The following is a 23,849-nucleotide window of genomic DNA, read 5'->3' on the forward strand; positions in this document are numbered from 1 at the left end:
GCCTTAATAGAATCTTTTCCAATTGCCTGGCATCCGCTGCTGCCTCTGATACTGAGATTCAAAGAAAACAGATGTTAGAACAATAGTATCTTAAAGCCAGAGGGATTCTCAGACCCCATTTTACAAAGAAGTAAATGAGACTCAGAGGGATTGGAAAGGTCAGACTCAGAAGGTTCATTTTCTAAATATGCATAATGGGAACTTAACAGTGTGCCGAGGCTTTGGGCAGGAGCCAGGGCCCAGCTTTGAGAGCAACCATCAAGGAGCAGCTAGGGCATCTCAGGAAACAGTGTTAGATTTGAAGTCAGAAGACCTGAGTTTAGAGTGCTGCCCTCGTGAATTTAGAGGGCCGCCCTCGTCAGTGATGAACTGTGTAGCACTGGGCAGGCTCTTGACGGGAAAAAACCCGTTTCCTAATTCATAAGATAAGGGTAATGAAGACACAAGGTTACCATGAGAGCTAAGTGGAAATACCACTCATGACAAAATATTAAAATTTAATCTCTGCTGACTCTGTACTAGCAGATGATCCTGGCACTTTCCATGGGCTATCTTTTTTCAGTTTGCAGAGTCAGTGGTACTAGTCCTGTTTTACAGATGAAGTAATGGAGGCCCAGAGGGTTTAAAAACACCCTCAGGGTCACTCAGCCAGTAGATGATATTGATGATACTGCACAGTTAGCTTCTAGATCTGGGGGACTCCAGGAGCAATCTCTCATTCCCTGACACTCATGCAGCACATGGCAGAGGCTTCAGATACGTTTCATGAATAAATACCTGTAGGAAGGAAACATATCAAACAAAAATAAGGCATCAATTTAGTTTCCCTGGAAAGCTTTGTAAACTTCTTAAAAGTCATGTACATCAAATAAATCACTCCCAAAGGTGTTTTTAAGCCAGAAAGAAAGAAACCAAATCATTGATATGTCAGTGTTGGGATTTATGCATTCAGAAAACAGCCCTTCAACTCCATCTAAAGGCACTTTGCTAAGCAGTGATTCATTAATCTGACACAACTATTTTAAAAAGGTCAACTTTGCATTTTATGGGACATATGTATACTTTATGATATGATAGAGTTGCTTTTATAATTCATATGGACAGTATATTTATATCCTTGTTTCATAGGATTTTAAATTATTACAGAAGAGTTTATAGTTTTTATGTGTTGTATTTTGCTGTGATGCTTATACTTGCCAGACTTATAAAATGCCAAATTCTTGACCAAGACTGTGATCTTCACATTTTTTACTGCATTATTTCTGTGGGAATGACTGTGATCTGCTTTGTAATAATCTATTTAAAATCTGCCTACGTTATGGGGCACGGGGCTATTGCATAGCTCCTGTCCGCTCCACGGCGGGGTGGATGAGGCAAGTGGAGTGGAGAAGTGAGGGGTCAGTATTGTCTTGCCCTGGTTTAGTTTTATATGATGCTGTTGTTTAGTTGCTACATCGTATCCGACGCTTTGCACCCCTATGGACTGTAGCCTGCCAAGCTCCTCTCTGTCCATGGGATTCCCCAGGCAAGAATACTGGAGTGGGTTGCCCTCCTCCAGGGGAATCTTCCCAGTCCAGGGACAGAACCTGCGTCTCCTGCATTGGAGAGCAAATTTTTTACCACTGAGCCACCAGGGAAGCCCCCTTCTGTATGATCCCAAGGTTTAAAAAGTAACTCCACTGTTCTCCTAATGGGGAAAGAAGAGAAGGCAAGAATTTAGCAGTTTGTGTGATATAATGTATCTTCAGGGGATTGGGTTGAAAGAAAAGACAGTAAAGCAAAGCATTTTAGGAGTTAGGTTTCTTAGTGTTTGAGATGAAATGCACATAAGCATGGAGAGGAGCTCACATTCTCAAGAGGCCAGTGAGAATTAAAATCCTCCAAGGGACAGCACGTGTGCACCTCCCACCTCATAGTGGATCTGGGATTTATATGTTCATTGAGACCTGAAAGATAGCTATGCTGTTGACATCTTTGTCCCTACTTTTCTTCAAGCCAAGTGGATACCATTACACTCCCGTCCTATCCCGGCTGTTCTCCACCTGGAAGAGGGCCACAGAAGAGGTTCTCAAACATGTTCCTCTCTGCAGTCCAGGGTTCAGAGCAAGGCCACTGGTTATAGATTGGTCACCCCAACTTCCCGCCACACCTGTTCACCTCAAGCAGGCCCCTGAGTATTCTGAGTTCTTGATATGTTTGAAAACAGGGTGTGTCTACTTAAAGGACTGTTTTGTTTTTTTTTTTTAAACTTTGAAAGCCACCTGTAAACCAAAAATGCTGGGTTTTACTTCCACTCATCTCAGTGTGTTTGGGAAATGTTACTGTTAGATAATCTTCCTGGTTTCAGTTTTCTCATCTGTAAATGTCTTAAATGTAAGATAATGTTTGCTAAGAACCAGCTTACCATCCAGGGATCGAACCTGGGTCTCCTGCATTGTAGGCAGACGCTTTACCGTCTAAGCCACCAGGGAAGTCAAGAACCAGCTATGTCATAGAAATTTCTGGAAACATCACTAGCAGCATTACTCTTTTATTGTAGCTATTTAGTTGCTAAGTTGTGTCCGACTCTGCAATCCCAAGCAAGCATGCCAGGCTTATTACTCATTTACTAGTATTGCATGATAGCACTATCATGATAACAGCACACGTACTGCTCCTGTGCCTTGAATGTTACTGAGATAATGAAGAAATCTAACTGAGGAGCCATTTTCTCTTTAGCTTCTTCATTAGTGAGCAAAACAGAAGTTAATGACCCCAGTGACAAAAGGCAGGGAAATGATCTACAGTCCCTGTTACAGGGGACTCTCTTTTCTGTAATGTAATTGCATATTTACTCAAGATATTTTTATGAACAAAAACTTTTTCTCAGCCGTTGATTGGTCTTGTCAGTGATCTAAAAAGTAGCTGGACATTTGTGATGCAGAGTTTTCAAAAAGATACCTTGCATTGTTTCATTGAGTGGGCTCAGCAGATTAAAATCTGCTGAACCAAAGAGTTTTTTGTGTTGCTTAGAAATACTTAACATTTAAAATATGTACTATTTGACATCTTAATTAAAACATTTGCAGGTACTTTCAGAATAGCATTGATTTTGACCTTGGAAGCTAATGTCAGGTTAGCTGATTTGTAAGTGGGCAGCCCTGTGTCTCTGCTTTTATTTTCACATCTTTCAAAACATATCTCCACCCTCATCACTCACCACTTGGCTGCTTTTTCCCCAGGCTTCCGGAGGCTTCCATTCACAGGCTCTTTCCTGACAAGACAGAGCTGACTGTGTCAGGAGCTCCCTCTTGAGGACAGACTTGTTGAAGGGAAACTTAACAAGTTTCCATTCATTTAGACACTGCAATTGTGTTACATCTCAGTGCAAGGGAGAAAGAAAGGATTTTGTGAGACACAAAAGTTAATTTTTTGTTTTTTTTTTTCACCTTTGTTTCCATCAGGTCAGCCACCATCCACCTATCTCTGCATGTCACGCTGAGTCTGCAAATTTTGTTTTCTGGCAAGGTAATGTGCCTCTATCATTTTGTGTAACATTATCATTTACTGTAAATGTTAAGTGGGCCCTGGACTTGGATCTCATTGGAACAATCTGTACCATTTGATGTTCTTGCCTCTCATCATTGAACAATAACTGCCATTTGTTGACTTCATAATTAAAGTTTCTGGAGGATAATTTGATTGTCTCCTTCTTTAAAAATTCTCAGTCTTTGTCTGGCCCATCACCATTGTTTATTCCTGTAACTTTTCCCTGTATCTTATTCTGCATCCATTTGAAATGCCTCGTGTATTTCAAGAGACATTAAGTATTTACAGTTATTAGACTCTAGACTGCAGAGGATTCTTTTGCTTTTGAAAACTTTAAATTTTATTTCTGAAATTTTACATTGCCAATTTTTTTTCAGTTTGGGGTGGTTATTCCAATGTTCAGTTTATTATGCTTTTAATTTGGGAGGGGTGGTTGCTCTGAAGACAAAATATTGCTGCTAATATTTCCTAAATGGATTAATTAATTTCGTTAACTTATTTATTCCATAGTCAGAGCGTGCTATGAAAAGAAAATTTGAGCATCCCAGTGTTTTGAACCATGAGCACATGTCAGTTTTTTAAAAGATTATTCTAACTGGTTAACACCTGATTTGCCACATGGCCTTTTTTTTTTTTTTTAATATATCTATAATTTAAAAGATAAGAGTATTTTGTGAAAAATTTCCCTCCCCCATCCCAGTTCCCAGCCATCCAGTTTCTCTCTCTGGAGGCGGTATTGCTAGTTTAGATTACAACTACTATGGTTTCCTTTTTGAATCTTTGCTACTAGAATTTAGAATTGAAGCTTGACTGGAGACTTATTTTTCATTAAAATGCTTTGGAAAAATTTCCCATGATGTCTCTAACCTCCTAATTGCAGTGTCATTGACCTTGTAAGGACTATATTGTTATTATTACTTTCAGTTCAGTTCAGTCGCTCAGTCATGTCCGACTCTTTGTGACCCCATGAACCACAGCACGCCAGGCCTCCCTGTCCATCACCAACTCCCAGAGTCCACCCAAACCCATGTCCATCGAGTCGGTGATGTCATCCAACCACCTCATCCTCTGTCGTCCCCTTCTTCTCCTGCCCTCAATCTTTCCCAGCATCAGGGTCTTTTCCAATGAGTCAGCTCTTCCCATGAGGTGGCCAAAGTATTGGAGTTTCAGCTTTAACATCAATCCTTCCAATGAACACCCAGGACTGATCTCCTTTAGGATGGACTGGTTGGATCTCCTTACAGTCCAAGGGACTCTTAAGAGTCTTCTCCAACACCACAGTTCAGAAGCATCAATTCTTCGGTGTTCAGCTTTCTTTATAGTCCAACTCTCACATTATTACTTTAGTTATATGTTATTTAATGGAAGGGGTCTTATATCAATCACAGTTTTCTTTCAGCTCCATTTGCTTCTTCCTCATTAGCTTCTTCCTGGGCAATTCCACCTCTCCATAAGTCCAAATCTTGCTTTTTTAAAAAAATCCATTTTGACATTTTTCTTCCTCTTAATTAGATTTTTTAGATCATCTACACTTATTATGATTATTGACATGTGCATGCATGCCTGCTAGGTCACTTCAGTCGTGTCCGACTCTTTGTGACCCCATGGACTATGACCCGCTAGGTTCTTCTGTCCATGGGATTCTCCAGGCAAGAATACTGGAGTGGTTTGCCAAGCTCTTCTCCAGGGGATCTTGTGATTATCGACATAGTTGGGTTTAGATCTGGTCTCGTTTGTTTTCTGCCTGTCGCATCAGTTTTTTGTTCCCCTTTTCTCTCTCTCTCTCTCCCTTTTTTTTTAAACTTTCTTTTGTATTGTTATATGTGATTCCATTGTGTATTTTTGTTGCTTTATTAGCTATATGTCTTTGTTCCATTTTTTAGTTTTTGCTTTAGGATTCATATATCTTTAACATATCACAGTCTCTTTTGAAGTGATATTTTGCTACTTAACCTATAGCAAAAGAAACTTTAAAAAGTGTACTTCTATTTTCCCTTCCCCAACCTTTCTTATTGTGGACAAACATTTTACGTATATATGTTATAAACCTTGTCATACATTATTAGTACTTTGCTTTATACAGCCAATTATGTTTTGGGGGATAACAACTTGCTAAGATATATACTGTGAAGTGATGTGAAGTGAAGTCACTCAGTCTTGTCCAACTCTTTGTGATCCCATGGACTAAAGCCTACCAGGCTCCTATGTCCATGGAATTCTCTAGGCAAGAATACTGGAGTGGGTTGCCATTTCCTTCTCCAGGGGATCTTCCCCACCCAGGGATCGAACCCCGGTCTCCTGCATTGCAGGCAGACACTTTACCATCTGAACCACCAGGGAAGCCGAGATATATACTGTACAACTTACCTAATTAAAGGTACAAGTCAGTGGTTTTTAATATATTCACATAGTTGTATAATCATGACTACAGGAACTTTAGAACATTTTCAGCAGTCCAAAAAGAAACTTCTTCAGCCAGTACCCACCTTTTAATGGTTCCCCACCACCACACCCTCCTGCCCCCGTCCCCCTACCTTCCAATTTCTGTTAGCCTCTTGCATCCTTATGCGAGCACTGATCTTCTTTCTGTCCCTATAGGTATGCCTGTTCTGGACATGTCATATAAATAGAATCCTGCAGGATGTGCTCAGGGCCTTCCTGGTCCCAGCCCGTCTCTCTCCTAGACCAGGCCTTGCGCCGCTGCTGGCCTCCATGCATTCACCTTTGCTCCCCCGTGGTCTGTGTATTGTCACCTGGCAGCCAGAGGGATCATCTGTCCCTGCTCTTCTTTTTCTATTCCTTGTTTCCCTGATGGCACCACCGCTCATGCATGCTGTAGAAATCTGAAATCATCGACAAATTCTCCCTGTCTGTCACAGCCTGCATCTAATAATGTCACCAAGTTCTATTTTTGTTTCCTTAATGGTTCTGGGACCACTCTCTTCCCTTGCATCCACTACCACTGTCTTGGTTCACTTCATCCTCATTGATCCTTTGAGTAAATACAGATCACCTGCTTCTCATCTCACCTGCTTTTGTTCCATTTTCCACACTGCTGCCAATTACCTTGGCAAAGTCTGTATCTAATCACATCAATTCTCTGTCTGAACAAACACCTTGTTTCCCCCAATGCACCCAAATCAGATTCTTAGCCAAGCTTATCAAGCCTGCTGTTTGTTGTACTCAAGCTGCATTTCTGTTCTTCTCTCTAAACAACCTGAGACCCATAGAAGAGAACCACACCCTGTTCTCTCACATCGCTCATGTCTTCTGCCTTAAACTGCCTTTTCTCTGCCGGGTGAACTCCTACTTACTCTTCCAAGCCCAATTTAAGTGGTCCTTTCAGACAAGCCTCTTCTGATGCCTTCCCCAAGCATGGTGCTCATTCCTTCTTCTCTGGTTCCATTTCACCTTATTTCAACTTATTCAATGATAGCCTCTCATGGGGGCCTTACTTCTGTATGCCTTTCATGCTGGGAGTTCTTCCAGGGGGTTGGGGGGCAGTGATATACTTTGTAGATTTAGGGTTTCTCTAATTCTGTTCCAGGTACTCATTTGCTGTTTATATTGAATAATGATAAATTTTATTGTGAAGAGACTATCCTATATTGTGATTAATCATTTATCCAGCCTAAGAAACCTTTGATCTACCTAGCTCTCCTGCTAAATATGTAATATTCAGTATTATTTCATTTCAGATGTGAGATGGAAAAACAAATTCTGGGGCAAATCCATGGAAATCGTTCCCATTGGCACAACCCATGTGATTCTGCCAGTGTAAGTTCCCCTTCTCTGGTTAGGAACTTTATAGAATTTAGGGCCAGGGTTTGGAAACAGGATGCCCACTGTCCCCCGTGGTGCTGAGAGTGTGTGGTTTTCTACGTTTGACAGTGACTTCAAAGGTTCCTCATTTGGACAGTCTCACATTTTCATTCTCTCTAATGGAAATGCTTCCTGGACACCAAAGTCCCCTGAATAGAGTTTTTAGAAGTTTCATTTCTACTTTCTAACACAATTAGGAATGATAACTTTTCTTTAACATTGTTGTCCTGCCTCACTGTCAAAACTTTTTTTAAAGAAAGCCATGACTTTGATCTTTCAGGGATGATTGATACTTATTCATAAAGCAAAGTGGTAATGGTTATGGTCTCTGGTGCTGGAGCTCATATGCTCACACTGCTACTTACTAATTGCAAATCCTTGGGCAGGTACTTAACCTTTCTGATCACCAGTTCCCTCATCTGTGAAATAGGGATAATAAACCATCTACTTCATAAGACTGTTGTGATGATTAAACAGATATGGAAAGCACTTGAAATAACACTTAAAATAGTCACATTCATGTCAATGTATGGGAAAACCACGATAATGTTCTAAAGTAATTAGCCTCCAATTAAATAAATAAATTAAAAATAATAATACTCAGCACATAGTATGTGCCATGAAGTGTTTGGTTTGGGTCTTAATATCATTATCCTCATAATTATTATTTCATTCTGTAAGTCATACCTAGAATACTTTCTCATTGTAAAAGATTTAAGATATTTGTATCTTAAGATTTATATATAAAATATATATGTGTGTGTGTGTACAGGCACATCTCAGAGACATTGCAGATTTGGTTTTAGACCACTGCAATAAAGTAAATATTACAATATGAATTTTGGGGCTTCCTATTGCTTATGAAAGTTACTTTTTATATACTTCAGAGACATGAAGTGAGGAAATGCTGTTGGAAAAATGCTAATAGTCTCGCTCTACACAGCATTGCCCCAAACCTTCAGCCTGTAAAAACTACAATAGATCAAAGTCTTCCTGTATACATACATGCCTACATATATGTACCCACACATGTATATACATAAATATATAGTGCATGTGTCTGCCTGTGTGTACATATGCGTGTGTGTGTGTGTGTGTGTGTGTGTGTGTGTGTGTGTGTAGATGGGGCACACTGTGGACAACCTCTCCACCCTCCCCTTGTTACTCTCCTTTCATAGTTTGGTGATTTTAGACATACCTCCTCTGGTTCAGTTTCTTCCTCTGTCAAAGGACAGAGTGGGTTGTTTCAGGAGGCCCCCCACTTCCAGTGGAGCCTCTGCAGCTCCAGGATCTGACTGCTGCCACCCCCGATGCACCCATGGGGAGGAGAGTAAAGGCTCTTAGACCACCCAGCATGGCTTTCTTGGTGTTAGGTCTGTAAATGAAGGAATAAGAGATTCATCACAGGATTTGTTTTTGAAATGCTTGTTTGCATTTGCTGCTGACTCCTCTGGGAGCTGTAACTTTCCCTTTCTCTTCCTTTAGTTTTGGAGATCATTTTGAGTGGAACAAAGTGACCTCTTGCATCCACAACATCTTAAGTGGGCAGAGGTGGATCGAGCACTATGGAGAGATTGTCATCAAGAACCTGAATGACGATTCCTGCCACTGCAAAGTGAACTTTATAAAGGTAACCTCAGTGCCTGTGGCCCCAGACAGGCCTTGGCAGAACTGGGCCTCAGGGCACAGGGTGTCTTGGGGAACTTTTCACCTTCACTTTTGTGCCAGGGCCCCCTGGTCTCAGCCTCACCTGTCTCACTTGGACCAGGGTTACAGTCCCTCCTAGCCTCCTTCCTTCCTTTCCCCCTCTGTGGTCTCTCTCCAGTGAGTCTGCCAGAGGGACCCTGTTGAAACAAGTCATCATGATACAGTATGGATGAGCCTGGAAAGCATTATGCTAAGTGAAATAAGCCAGACACAAAAGGACAGAAATGATTCCATTTATATGAGATACCTGGAGCAGCAGCCAGATTCATAAAGACAGAAAGTAGGACGGTGATTTCCAGGGACTGGGAAGAGGAAGGAAAAGGGAGTCATTATTTAATGGGCAGAGTTTCTGTTTGGGAAATGAAAAGTTCTGGAGATATATAAGGCAATCATTATGCAACTTTGTGAATGTACATAGTGCCACTCAATTTTACATTTAAAAATGGTTGAAACAGTAAATATTATGTATGTTTTAGCACAGTTTAAAAGTGAAAGTCACATCATATTTGACCAAAATCCTCTGACAAGTCCCATCTTTTTCAGAACAAACGCTTACATCCTTACAATGGCCCATGAGACCTAGTAGAGTCTGCATTCCCCACCCCCATCACACACACTCACACACACATACCCCTTTCCTCTCCCACCTCGACTCCTGCCACCCCTCATCCCCTTCCTTCCTCACCGTCCTCTAGCTGCACTGTCCTTCTTTCTCTCTCTCCATTTCCTTCTGCTTGGGATCCTCTCTCCAGATCCTTCCATCAGCCTTGTTAGTCACCCTCTTTCATATCCTGTTTTCTTCAGAGTGTTTATTAACACCTGCAGGTAGCTTGCTCGCTGTTGCTTTACTTGCTTATTTTCTGCTCCCCACACCCTCCTTGCTATTCTTGACTCCAGCAAAGCAGAAGCCGGATCTGTCTTGCCCACTGCTGTGGCCAATGCCTGGCAGTTTTGCCTAGCACACAGCAGAGTCTCGTGCACATTCAAGGATAAATGAACAGCTTTTCCTCAGGCAAAGAGCCTGGAATCATCTGCTTACCTATCCAACTTTCCATCTGCCTTGATTTGAGTCCGTTTCCCCACCTTCTCTCCCTCCTGAAATTCCCTCTTGCCTGTAAAAATCTCACATATACCAAGTGGCCTTAAAGGATTACCCTCCTCAAGGAGTATTTGCATCTAATTAAGGTCAAAATCATAAGCCAAGAGATTAGGTTCTAACTGTGGAATTTTGCACAGTACCTCTCTGTACCACCTATAGCAACTGAGGGGCATTATGGAGAGATGGCTTGGAGGCTTTATTATTATCCTGTAGGTCAAACTGGGTTATAGATAGAATTAGTAGTGATTTGGCATAAAATAAGCTGGTGCTGGTGGTAAAGAATCAGCCTGCAAATGAAGGAGATGTAACAGATGCAGGTTCGATCCCTGGGTTGGGAAGATCCCCTGGAGGAGGACGTGGCAACCCATTCCAGTATTCTTGCCTGGAGAATCCCATGGACAGAGGAGCCTGGCAAGCTATAGTCCATGGAGTTGAAAAGAGTTGGACATAACTGAAGCAACGCAGCATGCAAACATGACCCTGCCTTAAAAGCTTCATCTAAGGTCTTTCCAAAAAGAAGCAAAGGAAGCTTGAGTAAGGGATATATATACCTGGGAGACTGACAGATAATAGGTTGATTGATTGATTGATCCAGGTGCAAGCTACCCTGCTCTCAGAAATTTCCCCAAAGAAATGTCCTTCACTCCCATTTATACCATCCATGTGGTATTCATCTACTGAGGACTAGGGAACGTATTTTCATAGCAATGAGAGATGAAAAGAATTAGAACACTGGATGTGCCTCTGATGTTGAAAAAGAATTTGAAAGCAGCAGTTATGTGTGGGGCATGACTGCCTCTTTCTGTGGCTTCCTAGTAAGAAATTGAACTTACTGACAAATATCTCTACAGAGAAAATACGACTCCTGCTTTACAATAAACTTAAAAGTCTGGACAGCGTTTGCTTTCCTTTTTACCTGGCTAGAGAACTCACTGTTACACTTCTGATTAATCTTTGAGGTATTGCTATACTCTGCCCTTCCTCCCATTTTTACTTTGGACTTGGAATGGGGAAGCCAGCCCATCAGATATGGCCTGGAAATTTCACTCTATTTTATTGGTTTCCAAATATGGATTCTGTTTTGGCCGAAAATAGTAGTAGAATTTTTTGATTTATGGAGTAATGCCTTCTGGTCTTTTGCAGATTTTTAGGGCAGGCAAGGCAAATTGAAAAACTCAACTCTAGGGACTTAGCGCTCCCTCTGCTGACTGCACTGTGGTACTGTATATGTAAAATCCACAAGGCTGAGCCTAGCTGAGCTGTTCCCAGTCCAGGACCAACTCAGTGGGAATGTGGATTGCATAACGTCCCTATAAGTTAGATGAGCAGGTCTGGTTTGGGGGAAAAAAAAAATTAATAGTAGAAACTGAAAGTTGATTGGTTGGAAAACTTGGAAAAAAAAAAAAAAGGTTGTTTACAAAGGATTGTCTAGTTCCTTGAGAGAATAAGTTATATGAGTTACATTTCTTTAAATTGCAATAAAGCCACAGTGACAGGCAGGGAACAGCTGTTCCGGAGGGGGCTTACGGGTCAACCCCCACCTGGTGGATGAGCCCTTCCTTCCTGCAGTGCATGATGTGAAAGTAGATAGAAACTTATGTCTTACACGAATGTTGACGGCTGAGTTACAAACTATAAATAAAGGACTAGCATACTAGCTTCTCATTTTTATTAAATAATTAAAAGTATGGTTTTTTAAAAAGCCAGAACCAAGAAACCATATGCAGCATAGAATCATTCTTGCGGGTTTCATTCCTCTTCCTTTTTTCTCTTAACATTCATAATAAATTGACCCCAAAACACTAACAGATGACTCTCCTTTTAATCCTAGGCGAAATACTGGAGCACTAACGCCCATGAGATTGAAGGTACAGTGTTTGACCAGAGTGGAAAAGCAGTACATCGGCTCTTTGGGAAATGGCACGAGAGCATCTACTGCGGCGGCTCCTCCTCATCCGCTTGCATCTGGAGAGCAAGTTAGTATCTGGGTTCGCCAGGCGGAGCAAAGGGAGGGCGTGGCCAGAAGAACCCCGCTGCGGGTGAACGTGAGCGTCCGTTTAATATATCCAGCCTCTCTTTGAACTATGCTAGAGCTACTGGCTCTTCTGTCATTCACCTGGTTATATCTCAGACTCATCCTCATGCTTATCAACAGTACCTCTGTTGGGCTGGTCAAGTCCTGGGTTCTTAATCCCAGAACAAAGCCATTGCTTATCCATGGTCGCACATCATTCCCTTGCGTATACCAGGCACACAAGAAATAATATTAGTGAAGTTCAAGAAGTCATTCTAGAGATAGGGAAACCTTACTGGAAAAGCAGAATGACCTACAAGAGTTAGGGGGTCCCCTAGATTTTCCCAATACCATAAGCCACTCTAATCTCTCCGATAATTCTGGAAAGATGCTAAGTGCATTAAGCAAATGAGGGGAGAAAGGGTAAGGAAGCCAAAACTTCATAACACGTCCCCTAAAACATTTTAAGAGTTTACCCATCTTTTCATCTGATAAATATCTTCCCGAGGCATGGTTATACTCTAGAACTCTTAGAGAGTACCCTTAGATGCTTTAGGCTGATCAAAATAAAAAGAAAATCTAAAAAGGAAAGCCATTCTAATAGTGGCTTAAACCATTAGGATATGTACTATTACTTAACAAGTGTGGAGGGGGTGGCCCCAGGCTTGTTGCATAGGCAACTTACCTGTCTCAAGAACGTAGATCATTGAGAACACGTTGTGCACGCTAAGCCGATTCAGTCGTGTCTGACTCTTTACGACCCTATGGACCATAGCCCATCAGGCTTCTCTGTCCATGGGATTCTCCAGGCAAGAATACTGGAGTGGGTTGCCATGCCCTTCTCCAGGGGATCTTCCCAACCCAGGGATTGAACCTGCATCTCTTACGTCTCCTGCATTGGCAGGTGAGTTCTTTACCAATAACACCACCTGCCACTCCCGATATGGCGGTGACATTTCTTCTCCTGGATGCGATATGATTGTTTCAGCTCAATATCATGTTCTCATGTAAGCGGAGAAGTCAGGATGGAAGAGCTTTCTTCTGCTGTGACTCTTTTCTTCTCAGGAATGAAGAATTTCCTAGTATCCCCCAGCAAATGTATCTTTCTACTTTGTATGTCTCCTTTCTGTTGGTGGTGGTTTACGTGGGAGGCCACATGTGGTCCTTGTTACTCCATCTTACTCTTCTGGATTCAGAGTTTCCTGCAAGGCTCTGCTCTTTTTAAAAAATTATTTATTTATTATTTTATTCATTTTTGGCTGTGCTGGGTCTTTGCTGCTTTGCGTGGGCTTGCTCTAGTCGTGGCGAGCGGGGACTGTTCATTGCGGTCGGCCAGCTCCTCATCATGGCGGCTTCCCTTGTTGCAGAGCATGGGTTCTAGGGCCCACAGGCTTCAGCAGTTGCAGCCCGTCGGCTCTAGAGCACAGTCTCAGTAGTTGTGGAGCACGGGCTTAGTTGCTCTGAGGCAGGTGGGATCTTCCGGGATCAGGCCCTGTATTGGCAGGCAGATTCTTATCCGCTGTGCCACCAGGGAAGTCCCCAAATGTATGTTTATAACTTGTCAACCTGCAGTGGAACCAGATTCATCCCTTAACTGATCCTGTGCAACTGGGTCAGCAGGAGAGATTCCGATGACCATAGATTAATCCCCTAGAAAGGGCACAAGGACACCTGAACAGATGACTTGGCCATTAGCAAGAAAAAGAGATGACTGTAGAGTGGGCAGCCAACAATGTCTCTTCAATGGGTAGTATCCACACCTTCCACCGTCAGAGAGATTGCCACGAAGCTAGAATGAATTGGCACCACTCGCCACCTCCCTGGCTTCAAAGGTTCAGAGGCACACATGACATTTTATGAGTGAAGCATTCATTCTCCTTTGCTTAAAGAATGTATTGCAGATGAGAGTTACCACCTGGTTCAGGTGTTAAAGCAGTACCTTGACAAAAGAACACTGTGTGAGCTGGTATTCTTGTTATTTATTGACTTTATGTCTCTGTTTATGGTTGTGAGCATCCCTGGCCTGTCTGCAAGAAAACAAACCCACTGTCTCCACTCTGGAGACTAGGATGGGTTTTTTAAGGCACAGTAGGAAGCTTTGCTATTATGTTTATGCTTAGGATCCAGAGAACTAGAATTAGACAAAATGGACTTCTGAAGCCTCAAAAAATGGTCTGCAGAAAAGTTCACGGAAAGCATTTGTATGTGTGGATAACTAGAGCTAAGGCTCGGAGTAGACTATATTTGATTAGTCTATATTTGATTTATCCAAGACATAAATTTAGGTATATTTAGCTTGATTCTTTGCTGGAATTAAAATTAGGGCCGCATGACTGCATTAACCTGCTTTGGCTGCTATAACAAAGCACCACAGACTGGGTGGTTTAAACCGTGGAAATTCATTTTCTCACAGTTCTGAAGACTGGGTACAGGCAAATTTGGGCTCTGATCAGAGTCTTGTGGCTTGACTGCAGGTGAGGGCCCACCCGTCTGACCTCATTTTACCTTCATCAGTTTCTTAGAGACCTCATTTCCAAATATAGCCATGTTGGAGGTGGCACTTTAACATGAATTTTGAGAGAACGTAAACATCAAGTCTAACATTCTGGCCCCCAAAATCATATCCCTCTTAGGTGCAAAATGTATGTTTTCCACCTCAACAGCCCCCAAAATCTTAACCCATTCCTGCATCAACTCTAGAGGCTCGTTTAAATATCACCTAAATCAGGCATGGGTGAGATTGGAGGTGTGATTCATCCTCTCCAGCTATGAACCTGTGAAACCAAAATATGCTTCCAAAATACAGTGACAGGATGAGCATAGGATAGACATTCCCGTTCCAAAGGGGCATAGAAGAAAGAAGAAAGGGATGATGGGTTTTAAGTTAGTCCAAGACCTAGCAGGGCAAATGCCATTAGGTCTTAATACTGGGGAACCTCCTCTTTGGCTTGAAGTCCCACCCTCTGGGCGCACTGGGACAGTGCCCAGCTCCCAAGACCCCCAGGGTTCTGGGTAGTGGCAGCTGGGCATGTTGAAGCTGCATAGTGGCCCAGCCCTTTGAGAAGCGGAAGCAGCCTTGTGCCCTGGGCCTGTGTCGTCTGGGCCTGTGGAGGGAGGGGCAGCCTCATGTCTCTGAATCACCTTCAGAGTCATTCCTCCCTTTGCTTAAAGGTGCTGCATGTTTGCAGCTGGGCAGCTCTCTGGTTCCATCTGTAAAATAACAATAGTCCAACAGCCTTGCTTCATTTAGTCCCATTTTCTCTGTCCCCTTTGGTTCCAGCTGACAGTGTTTCTGCTGGTATAATCCCATCTCTATTCCTGGCTTCTCCTGAGATGGTTTAAAATTAAAATATGTAAGATTTGGAGAGGCCCCACATTGAGGAAAGGAGGAGCAGAGATGAAAGTAAAGTATAACATTTATTGACCTCTTGCTATGGATCTAACACTATTCCAGGTACTAGGCAGTTTCCGAAGAATTTGACCTCTCTTAAATGAAACATGGATTATCTAGAGTGAGAGTCTTGTTAGTAAAAATGGACCTGGAGTTCTTTGCAGCATGCTTATTTTTGTAACAAATTTTTTTATAACTTAAAATTCTATGGAAACATTTTGATATTTAACAAATTTGGATTGCACAAAGAAGGCCTTAGCCTTGTAGGCAGAAGGAAACTTACAGAAAAGAAAATTTATAGAGGAAAATTCAGAACCTCTTTGTAAGCCAGAATGTTTTAACAGAAATGGAAGAGTTTAGAGCTGAGAGAGAAAAATGGTAGCAGGTATGAGATGAAAAAGGTGAAAGAATTAAGATGTGATGTGAATGCAATTCAAGTTAGAGATGAACAATCTCTCTTTCTTGTAGATCCCATGCCAAAAGGCTATGAGCAATATTATGGCTTCACACAGTTTGCGCTAGAATTAAATGAAATGGATCCATTGTTAAAGTCTTTATTACCACCTACCGACACCCGATTCAGGCCAGATCAAAGGTAAGGATATTTTTCAGGTCTTTATCCTCCAGAGGTGTGAAACTCTTTATAAAAAGGCTTCGTAACATCTTCTGGGCCACCGATGGAGCCTAAAAGAGAGAGATTCTGTCGTCAAGAGTAGAAGTCTAGGGGACTGTAAGCAACCTTGTGGAAGGAGCAGAGCCCAGCTTAGAGCAGTGTGTGGCATGACCTTTATTCACCAGTAGATTCTCATTTCTATTGAAATACATTTTTTAAAAGTTTTTTTTAAAGAGTTTTATTACATATAGTAATAAAAAATACACTTACTCTGTACTTGAAAGAATAAAAGCATTCACTTCCTTGGCCCTTGAATTTAAACTATTTTGGTGCATTGAAATCTAACTTCTGATCCTAGGTTTGAGGCTGACAAGCTGTATGACATATGCTAAGGCTGTTAACCTTTCTCAGTCTCAGTTTCCAACTCTGTGAAATGGAAAGTATAATGTCTCCCCTAAGGCCTATCTCTTTAAGACTCAAAACCAAGGGGAAAAAAGATAACATTTCACTTTATTTAAAAAAACCCAGCACTCTTCTTCATGGTAAAATAAATAAAATGTATATCCAGAATCAACAGATTTATGACTGAGCAGCTTACTTCATGATTTGGTTCTAGAAATCAAGATCAATCCATTTGGGGGAAAAAAAAAATAGACATAGGAAAATGAACACTTTACAAACTAGGAAGTGCAGATATCTCCTAACTATAAAATGAAATGATGCTCAGTCTTGCTCAGAGAAATGCAGAAATTTTAAAACCATGCTGTTATACCATTTCTTTACCTATCAGATGGCAAAGACTCAAAGGTTTGATGCACTCTGAGGGTACAGGGAAGAGGCATTCCAGTACCACTGCTGGTGGGAATGTAAATTGCTAGAATCCCTGGAAAGGGCAGTTAGTAATAGACATATTGCAAACTCACCTTTTTACCAGCAATTCCAATTCTAGAATCATCTCCTTATAGATAAACTAACACATGTGCAAAATGGCAATTGTACACAGTCCTTCACTGCAGCATTAATTATAACGTAAAAAAGATTGAGACCACCTCAAATATCTATCAATGGAGAACTGTTTAAATAAATTCAGGTATACCCACATAACTGAATATTATATATCTATTAAAAAATGAAGAGATCTATGTACTACCAAGAAAGATCTCCAAGATATATTGTTAAGTAAAACAATGCAAGAAAAAAGAAACCAAACCAAGAAAGTATGTACAGTATGTGTAGCCTGCTTCCATTTATATTCTAAAAGGGAGGTGAAAATATATGTTAATGTTTGTTTATATATGAATAAGAAATCTCTAGAAGGATGCACAAGAAACTAGTCACGGTGGGTTACCCATGGTGGGTGGGGTAGGAAGGAAACAGGTAGAATTGAAGACAGGAATGAGAGGGAGATTTTGCCCCAAATTCCTTTTTATAGATATAATTTTTTGAACCATGTCTGTATCACCAGTTCATAATACAATGCCATCCCTCACTACTTCCAAGTGATGTTTAAGGGTTGGGAGATATTTTATAGGAGGGTATTCTGAACATCTGGTCTGCACATGTGCAGTTCTGGTAGTAATGATGTTTCCATTTCCCTGGCATTTGTATTCCTTCATCTTTTCCCTTAATGTCTCAGGTTTCTAGAAGAAGGGAACGTAGAAGAAGCTGAAATACAAAAGCAGAGGATTGAACAGCTGCAGAGAGAAAGGCGGCGGGTCTTAGAAGAAAATAAGGTGGAACACCAGCCGAGGTTTTTCAGGTGTGTGAGTGGTGGGCTCCAATGGTTACTGATGGCAGGTACTGGCGACACCTCTTGCTTCTAGACTGAGGAGAGTGGATGGAGTATCCCCTCCCCATGAGAGTGTTCTCAGCACTTTCCCTGCTTCACAGTGGTGACGTCTCTCCTTTGCAAGGGCCGGTCTTTGTGTGAACACTGCCTCCGCCCTCAGTCATCCTGCTTTTTTTGCATCCCTTGCTCTTTCCCTATGCCTCTCAGCACCTCCCACAGGACTTTGCAGAGAGGTGCAAAGAGACCAACCAAACCCAGCTCCCAATACCAGGCAAGTTTGTTCAGACTGGATCTAAGATTGGTTTCTCTGCATCCCCTCTCATGAGTATAGGGCTTCCCTGATAGCTCAGTTGGTAAAGAATCCACTGCAGTGCAGGAGACCTCGGTTCAATCTCCTGGGTTGGGAAGATCCCCTGGAGAAAGGATAGGCTACCCACTCCAGTATTCGTGGGCTTCCCTTGTGGCTCAGTTGGTAAAGAATCCGCCTGCAATGCGGGAGATCTGGGTTCGACCCCTGGGTTGGAAAGATCCCCTGGAGAAGGAACCGCTATCCACTCGACCTAGAGAATTCTTCTGACCTAGAGAATTCCATGGACTGTATAATCCTTGGGGTCGCAAAGACTCAGACATGACTGAGCGACTTTCACTTTCTCATAAGTATATTCTATACAGTGATAGAGATAATTAACCATCATCAAACTAGAAATTCTAATTCTTGAATTGCAGAAGTTCCAATATACTAGGGCTTAGATTTGGAACATTTACTATCATTTTAAAAATAACTGGCTAGAAGGCTCTTATTAAAAATAGGCTGAAAGTTTAGAAGGGACATCCAAGATCATCCACCCTTCACCTCTTCTTTTATTTTAACTGAGAAGAGGTGAAGGACCAGGGGACTGAGGTGATCTGTGGAAGGACCCAGTGGACTGTCCCAGACAGGAGTCTGGCTCTCTTGACTACAGGCTAGGGCTCAATATGGTTCTGGGTTTTTTTGATTTTTTAATTTATTTAAATATCAACATTAAAACAAGCACATATAGCAAAGCAGCCATTTCTCCCCTGCCTATTACCCCCAGTCTTGGTTTCGTTTTCATTTTTCATTTCAGTCTTGAATTTTTTGTTGTTATGATTTTCTAATGGGCAACAGAAACACTGTTAGGAGGATTTAGCAACTAATCTATCAGCTGCAGCAATAAAATAATAATTTCCAAAACTGGAAAATAGCAACAAGTTATGTTTTATCCCCCCAATATAATGCTCTTTTCCCTCAAGTTGGTGTGGATTTTGATCACACACTAAGGATATGAGTGATTGACAATCAGGATAGTAGAGTTTTATCCTGGAATAGTCACAGCTTCATTTAAACTTGTAATGAATCAGTTCAGTTCAGTCACTCAGTCGTGTCCGACTCTTTGCAACCCCATGAATCGCAGCACGCCAGGCCTCCCTGTCTATCACCATCTCCCGGAGTTCACTCAGAATCACGTCCATCGAGTCTGTGATGCCATCCAGCCATCTCATCCAGGGTCGTCCCCTTCTCTTCCTGCCCCCAAGTATCAGTATCAGAGTCTTTTCCAATGAGTCAATTCTTCACATGAGGTGTCCAAAGTACTGGAGCTTCAGCTTTAGCATCATTCCTTCCAAAGAAATCCCGGGGTTGATCTCCTTCAGAATGGACTGGTTGGATCTCCTTGCAGTCCAAGGGACCCTCAAGAGTCTTCTCCAACACCACAGTTCAAACGCATCAATTCTTCGGCACGCAGCCTTCTTCACAGTCCGACTCTCACATCCATACATGACCACTGGAAAAAGCATAGCCTTGACTAGACAGACCTTAGTCGGTAAAGTAATGTCTCTGCTTTTGAATATACTATCTAGGTTGGTCATAAATTTTCTTCCAAGGAGTAAGCGTCTTTTAATTTCATGGCTACAGTCACCATCTGCAGTGATTTTGGAGACCCCCAAAATAAAGTCTGACACTGTTTCTACTGTTTCCCCATCTATTTCCCATGAAGTGAAGGCAGCTGCAGGCCGGCTCCCTAAGCGCAGGCCGCCGCGGGCTGGCTCCCTAAGTGCAGGCCACTGCGGGCCGGCTCAAGTTTCCTTAAATTATTTTTTTCAGAAAGGCAATGGATAGGTAAATGGATAGACTTAACAGACTGATCAATTGATTTTACTAATATTTGTTAAAGAGGTTTGTTACAGCATTTTTAGGATCATTAAATAACCAAACTGTCTCAAGCATTAGGTAAGGAGATTGATCAGCTTGACCTGATATGAAAACCTGAAAAATCTTCATGCAGTCTATGGAGCTCTGTGGGAAATGAACTAACATTTAAACGAAAATATAATATGTTACCTAGGCTGTCGCTTCAACCATGAAAGAATTCTGTCTGGAACAGAGAAGGACCAAACACAGTGGCAGCTTTTTTTCTTTTTGATTGTCTGTAAAATTATCAGAGTATTGGATGTGGCAGGTGAAAATGTGAGAAAAGGTGGGAATTGTTCAGCAGCAGCAGTCCTGGAACTGTTCCAGTTAGAAGCAGGCAGAAATGACAGAGAGGAGGGGTATGGGGACTTAGATGTTTCTGTTGACACTGAGTCACCAAAGTATCAGTAGAAATTCTAAGTGGAAACTACAGCTCTGGCAGCATTAGTCATCTTTGTTTCAAAGAAAAATATCTGATATGCAGACTGACTAATTTTAAACACATCCCTTTATTGGAATAGGGAAACAATTGTGATAAAAATCCATGTTCCTCTTATGGTTGCCGGGATAAGACTGGGGGAAAGAGATAGGGAGTTTGGGATCGACATATATTTAAAATGGATAACCAATAAGGACCTACTGTGTAACACAGGGAACTCTGCTCAATGTTTTGTGGCAGCCTGGATGGGATGGGAGGGGAGTTTGGGAGAAAATGGATACATGTATATGGCTCCATTATACACCTATAATCGATTATAGGTGTATAATGGACTCAGTCACCTGAGTCCATTAGCTGTCCACCTGAAACTATCACAACATTGTTAATTGGCTATACCCCAATACAAAATTAAAAAAAAAAAAAGAAACTGTGTTCCTAAGAATGTGGATAAATACGCACTCCTCACTTTTTCTAAAACATGTGACAACATTACAAGCACACATACTCTTTAACCCAGATGTTTTAATTTACAGGAATTTTTAATACAATAAATCTTCCACACATACAAAATAACATATGTTTTGTTTATAATAGCTAGAGGTTGATAACACAGTGTCCACCAGTCAAGTACCTGTTAAATTGTGGTCCATCCCCACAATGGCATATCATGCAACTGTTTAAAAAGGAAACGAGGAATTCCTTTTTGCCAGAGAAACCAAACTTTCTCTGCAGAAGACAAATGGTGAATATTAACTTTGCAGGGTGTGAGGCCTCAATAGTGATGACTCAACCCTGCTGTGCAATGCAAAAGCAGCAGTAGTCAATACTTGAATGAACAGGCATGGTATGTTCCGATTAAATGGAATTGCAAAGATAAGCCAACTGCTGGATTTGGCTATTAAGCTATAGTTTGCTGACCTTATTTTGACAATGGAAAAGAATTATAAGTATATATGTTATGCAAAAACTTAAGGGGTAGGACACCATCCAGGGCTACCACTTACGAAAAAAAGGAAAGGAGTGGAGCACGCATGTGCATGCACGGAAGCTCACACACATGGAATTTCTCTGGAAGAGTGAAGCTGCTAAGTTTATTGTCTCTGAGGAGAACCAGGAGGCTGGGAGTAGGGTGGAAAAATTCAGCTCTCTACTCTTTTGAACCTTTTGAATTTGGGTCTATGTAATATCTGGTATTATACGATTATACAGTGAAAGTGACAAATAGAGTCAAAGGAATTAGATTTGAGAGAGTGTCTAAGAACTATGGGCAGAGGTTTGTGACATTGTACAGGAGGCAGTGATCAGGACCATCCCCAAGAAAAAGAAATACAAAAAAGGCAAAATGGTTGTCTGAGGAGGCCTTACAAATATCTGAGGAGGCCTTACAAATATCTGAGGAAAAAAAAGAAGCAAAAGGCAAAGGAGAAAAGGAAATATATATCCATCTGAATGCAGAGTTCCAAAGAATAGCAAGAAGAGATAAGAGAGACTTCCCCAGTGGTCAGGGCAAAGAAATAAAAGAAATCAGTGCAAAGAAAACAGTAGAATGGAAAAGACTAGAAATCTCTTCAAGAAAATTAGAGACACCAAGGGAACATTTCATGCAAAGATGGGCCCAATAAAGGACAAAAACAATATAGACCTAACAGAAGCAGAATATATTAAGAGGTGGCAACAATACTCAGAAGACCTATACAAAAAAAGATCTTCATGACTCAGATAACCATGAAGGTGTGATCACTCACTTAGAGCCAGATATCCTGGAATGAGAAGTCAAATGGACCTTAGAAAGCATCACTGTGAACAAAACTCAGTGTGATGGAATTCCAGTTGAACTATTTCAAATCCTAAAAGATGATGCTGTGAAAGTGCTGCACTCAATATGTTAACCAATGTGGAAAACTCAGCAGTGGCCACAGGACTGGAAAAGGTCAGTTTTCACTCCAATCCCAAAGAAAGGCAATGCCAAAGAATGTTCAAACTATTGCATTTGTACAATTGTATTCATCTCATACACTAGCAAAGTAATTCTCAAAATTCTCCAAGCCAGACTTGAGCAGTATGTGAACCAAGAACTTCCAGATGCTCAAGCTAGATTTAGAAAAGGCAGAGGAACCAGGGATCAAAATGCCAACATCCATTGGATCATGGAGAAAGCAAGAGAATTCCAGAAAAACATCTACTTCTGCTTTGTTAACTATATCAAAGCCTTTAACTGTGTGGATCATAATAAACTGTAGAAAGTTCTTAAAGAGTTGGGAATACCAGACCACCTGACCTGCCTATAGGAAAAGGAGTACGTCAAGGCTGTCTGTTGTCACCCTGCATATTTAACTTATATGCAGACTACATCATGAGAAATGCTGGTCTGGATGAAGCACAAGCTGGAGTAAGGATTGCTGGGAGAAATATCAATAACCTCAGAAATGCAGATGACACCACCCTTATGGCAGAAAGTAAAGAAGAACTAAAGTGCTTCTTGATGAAAGTGAAAGAGGAGAGTGAAAAAGTTGGCTTAAAGCTCAACATTCAGAAAACGAAGATCATGGCATCCGGTCCCATCACTTCATGGCAAATAGATGGGGAAACAGTGGCTAACTTTATTTTTCTGGGCTTCAAAATCACTGCAGATGCTGATTGCAGCCATGAAATTAAAAGACACTTACTCCTTGGAAGAAAAGTTATGACCAACCTAGACAGAATATTAAAAGGCAGAGACATTATTTTGTCAACAAAGGTCCATCTAGTCGAGGTTATGGTTTTACCAGTGGTCATGTATGGATGTGAGAGTTGGACTATAAAGAAAGCTGAGTGCATAAGAATTGATGCTTTTGAACCGTGGTGTTGGAGAAGACTGTTGAGAGTCCCTTGGACTGCAAGGAGATCCAACCAGTCCATCTGAAAGGAGTTCAGTCCTGAACATTCTTTGGAAGGACTGATGTTGAGGCTGAAACTCCAATAGTTTGGCTACCTGATGTGAAGAACTACCTTATTAGAAGAGACACTGATGTTGGGCAAGGATTGAAGGCAGGAGGAGAAGGGGATGACAGAGGATGAGATGGTTGGATGGCATCATCGACTCTATGGACATGAGTTTGAGCAAGCTCTGGGAGTTGGTGATGGACAGGGAGGCCTGGCATGCTGCAGTCCATGGGGTTGCAAAGGGTCGGACACGACTGAGCAATTGAACTGAACTGAACATCTAGTCAAATAGTGAACCAAGGCTGTTAACTCTAGA

At 41.6% G+C, this 23,849-nt stretch overlaps 1 protein-coding gene across 9 annotated transcripts in view; it reads left to right on the forward strand.

Annotated features, from left to right (window-relative positions):
- The window catches only part of OSBPL3 (oxysterol binding protein like 3), a 196,352-nt gene that overhangs the window by 168,454 nt on the left and 4,049 nt on the right, over positions 1–23,849 (forward strand). For 8 of the 9 annotated variants that reach the window (XM_042248661.2, XM_060415042.1, XM_027968666.3 and 5 more), the window contains 6 exons: positions 3,444–3,507; positions 7,227–7,305; positions 8,836–8,980; positions 11,988–12,132; positions 16,030–16,156; positions 17,811–17,933. In XM_042248661.2, the coding sequence (XP_042104595.1) occupies positions 3,444–3,507; positions 7,227–7,305; positions 8,836–8,980; positions 11,988–12,132; positions 16,030–16,156; positions 17,811–17,933 (683 nt within the window). The remainder of the gene's footprint in view (positions 1–3,443; positions 3,508–7,226; positions 7,306–8,835; positions 8,981–11,987; positions 12,133–16,029; positions 16,157–17,810; positions 17,934–23,849) is intronic. The other variant, XM_060415044.1, reaches the window with a different exon arrangement.

The sequence above is a fragment of the Ovis aries genome, chromosome 4, assembly GCF_016772045.2.
Source record: "Ovis aries strain OAR_USU_Benz2616 breed Rambouillet chromosome 4, ARS-UI_Ramb_v3.0, whole genome shotgun sequence".
NCBI lineage: Eukaryota > Metazoa > Chordata > Mammalia > Artiodactyla > Bovidae > Ovis > Ovis aries.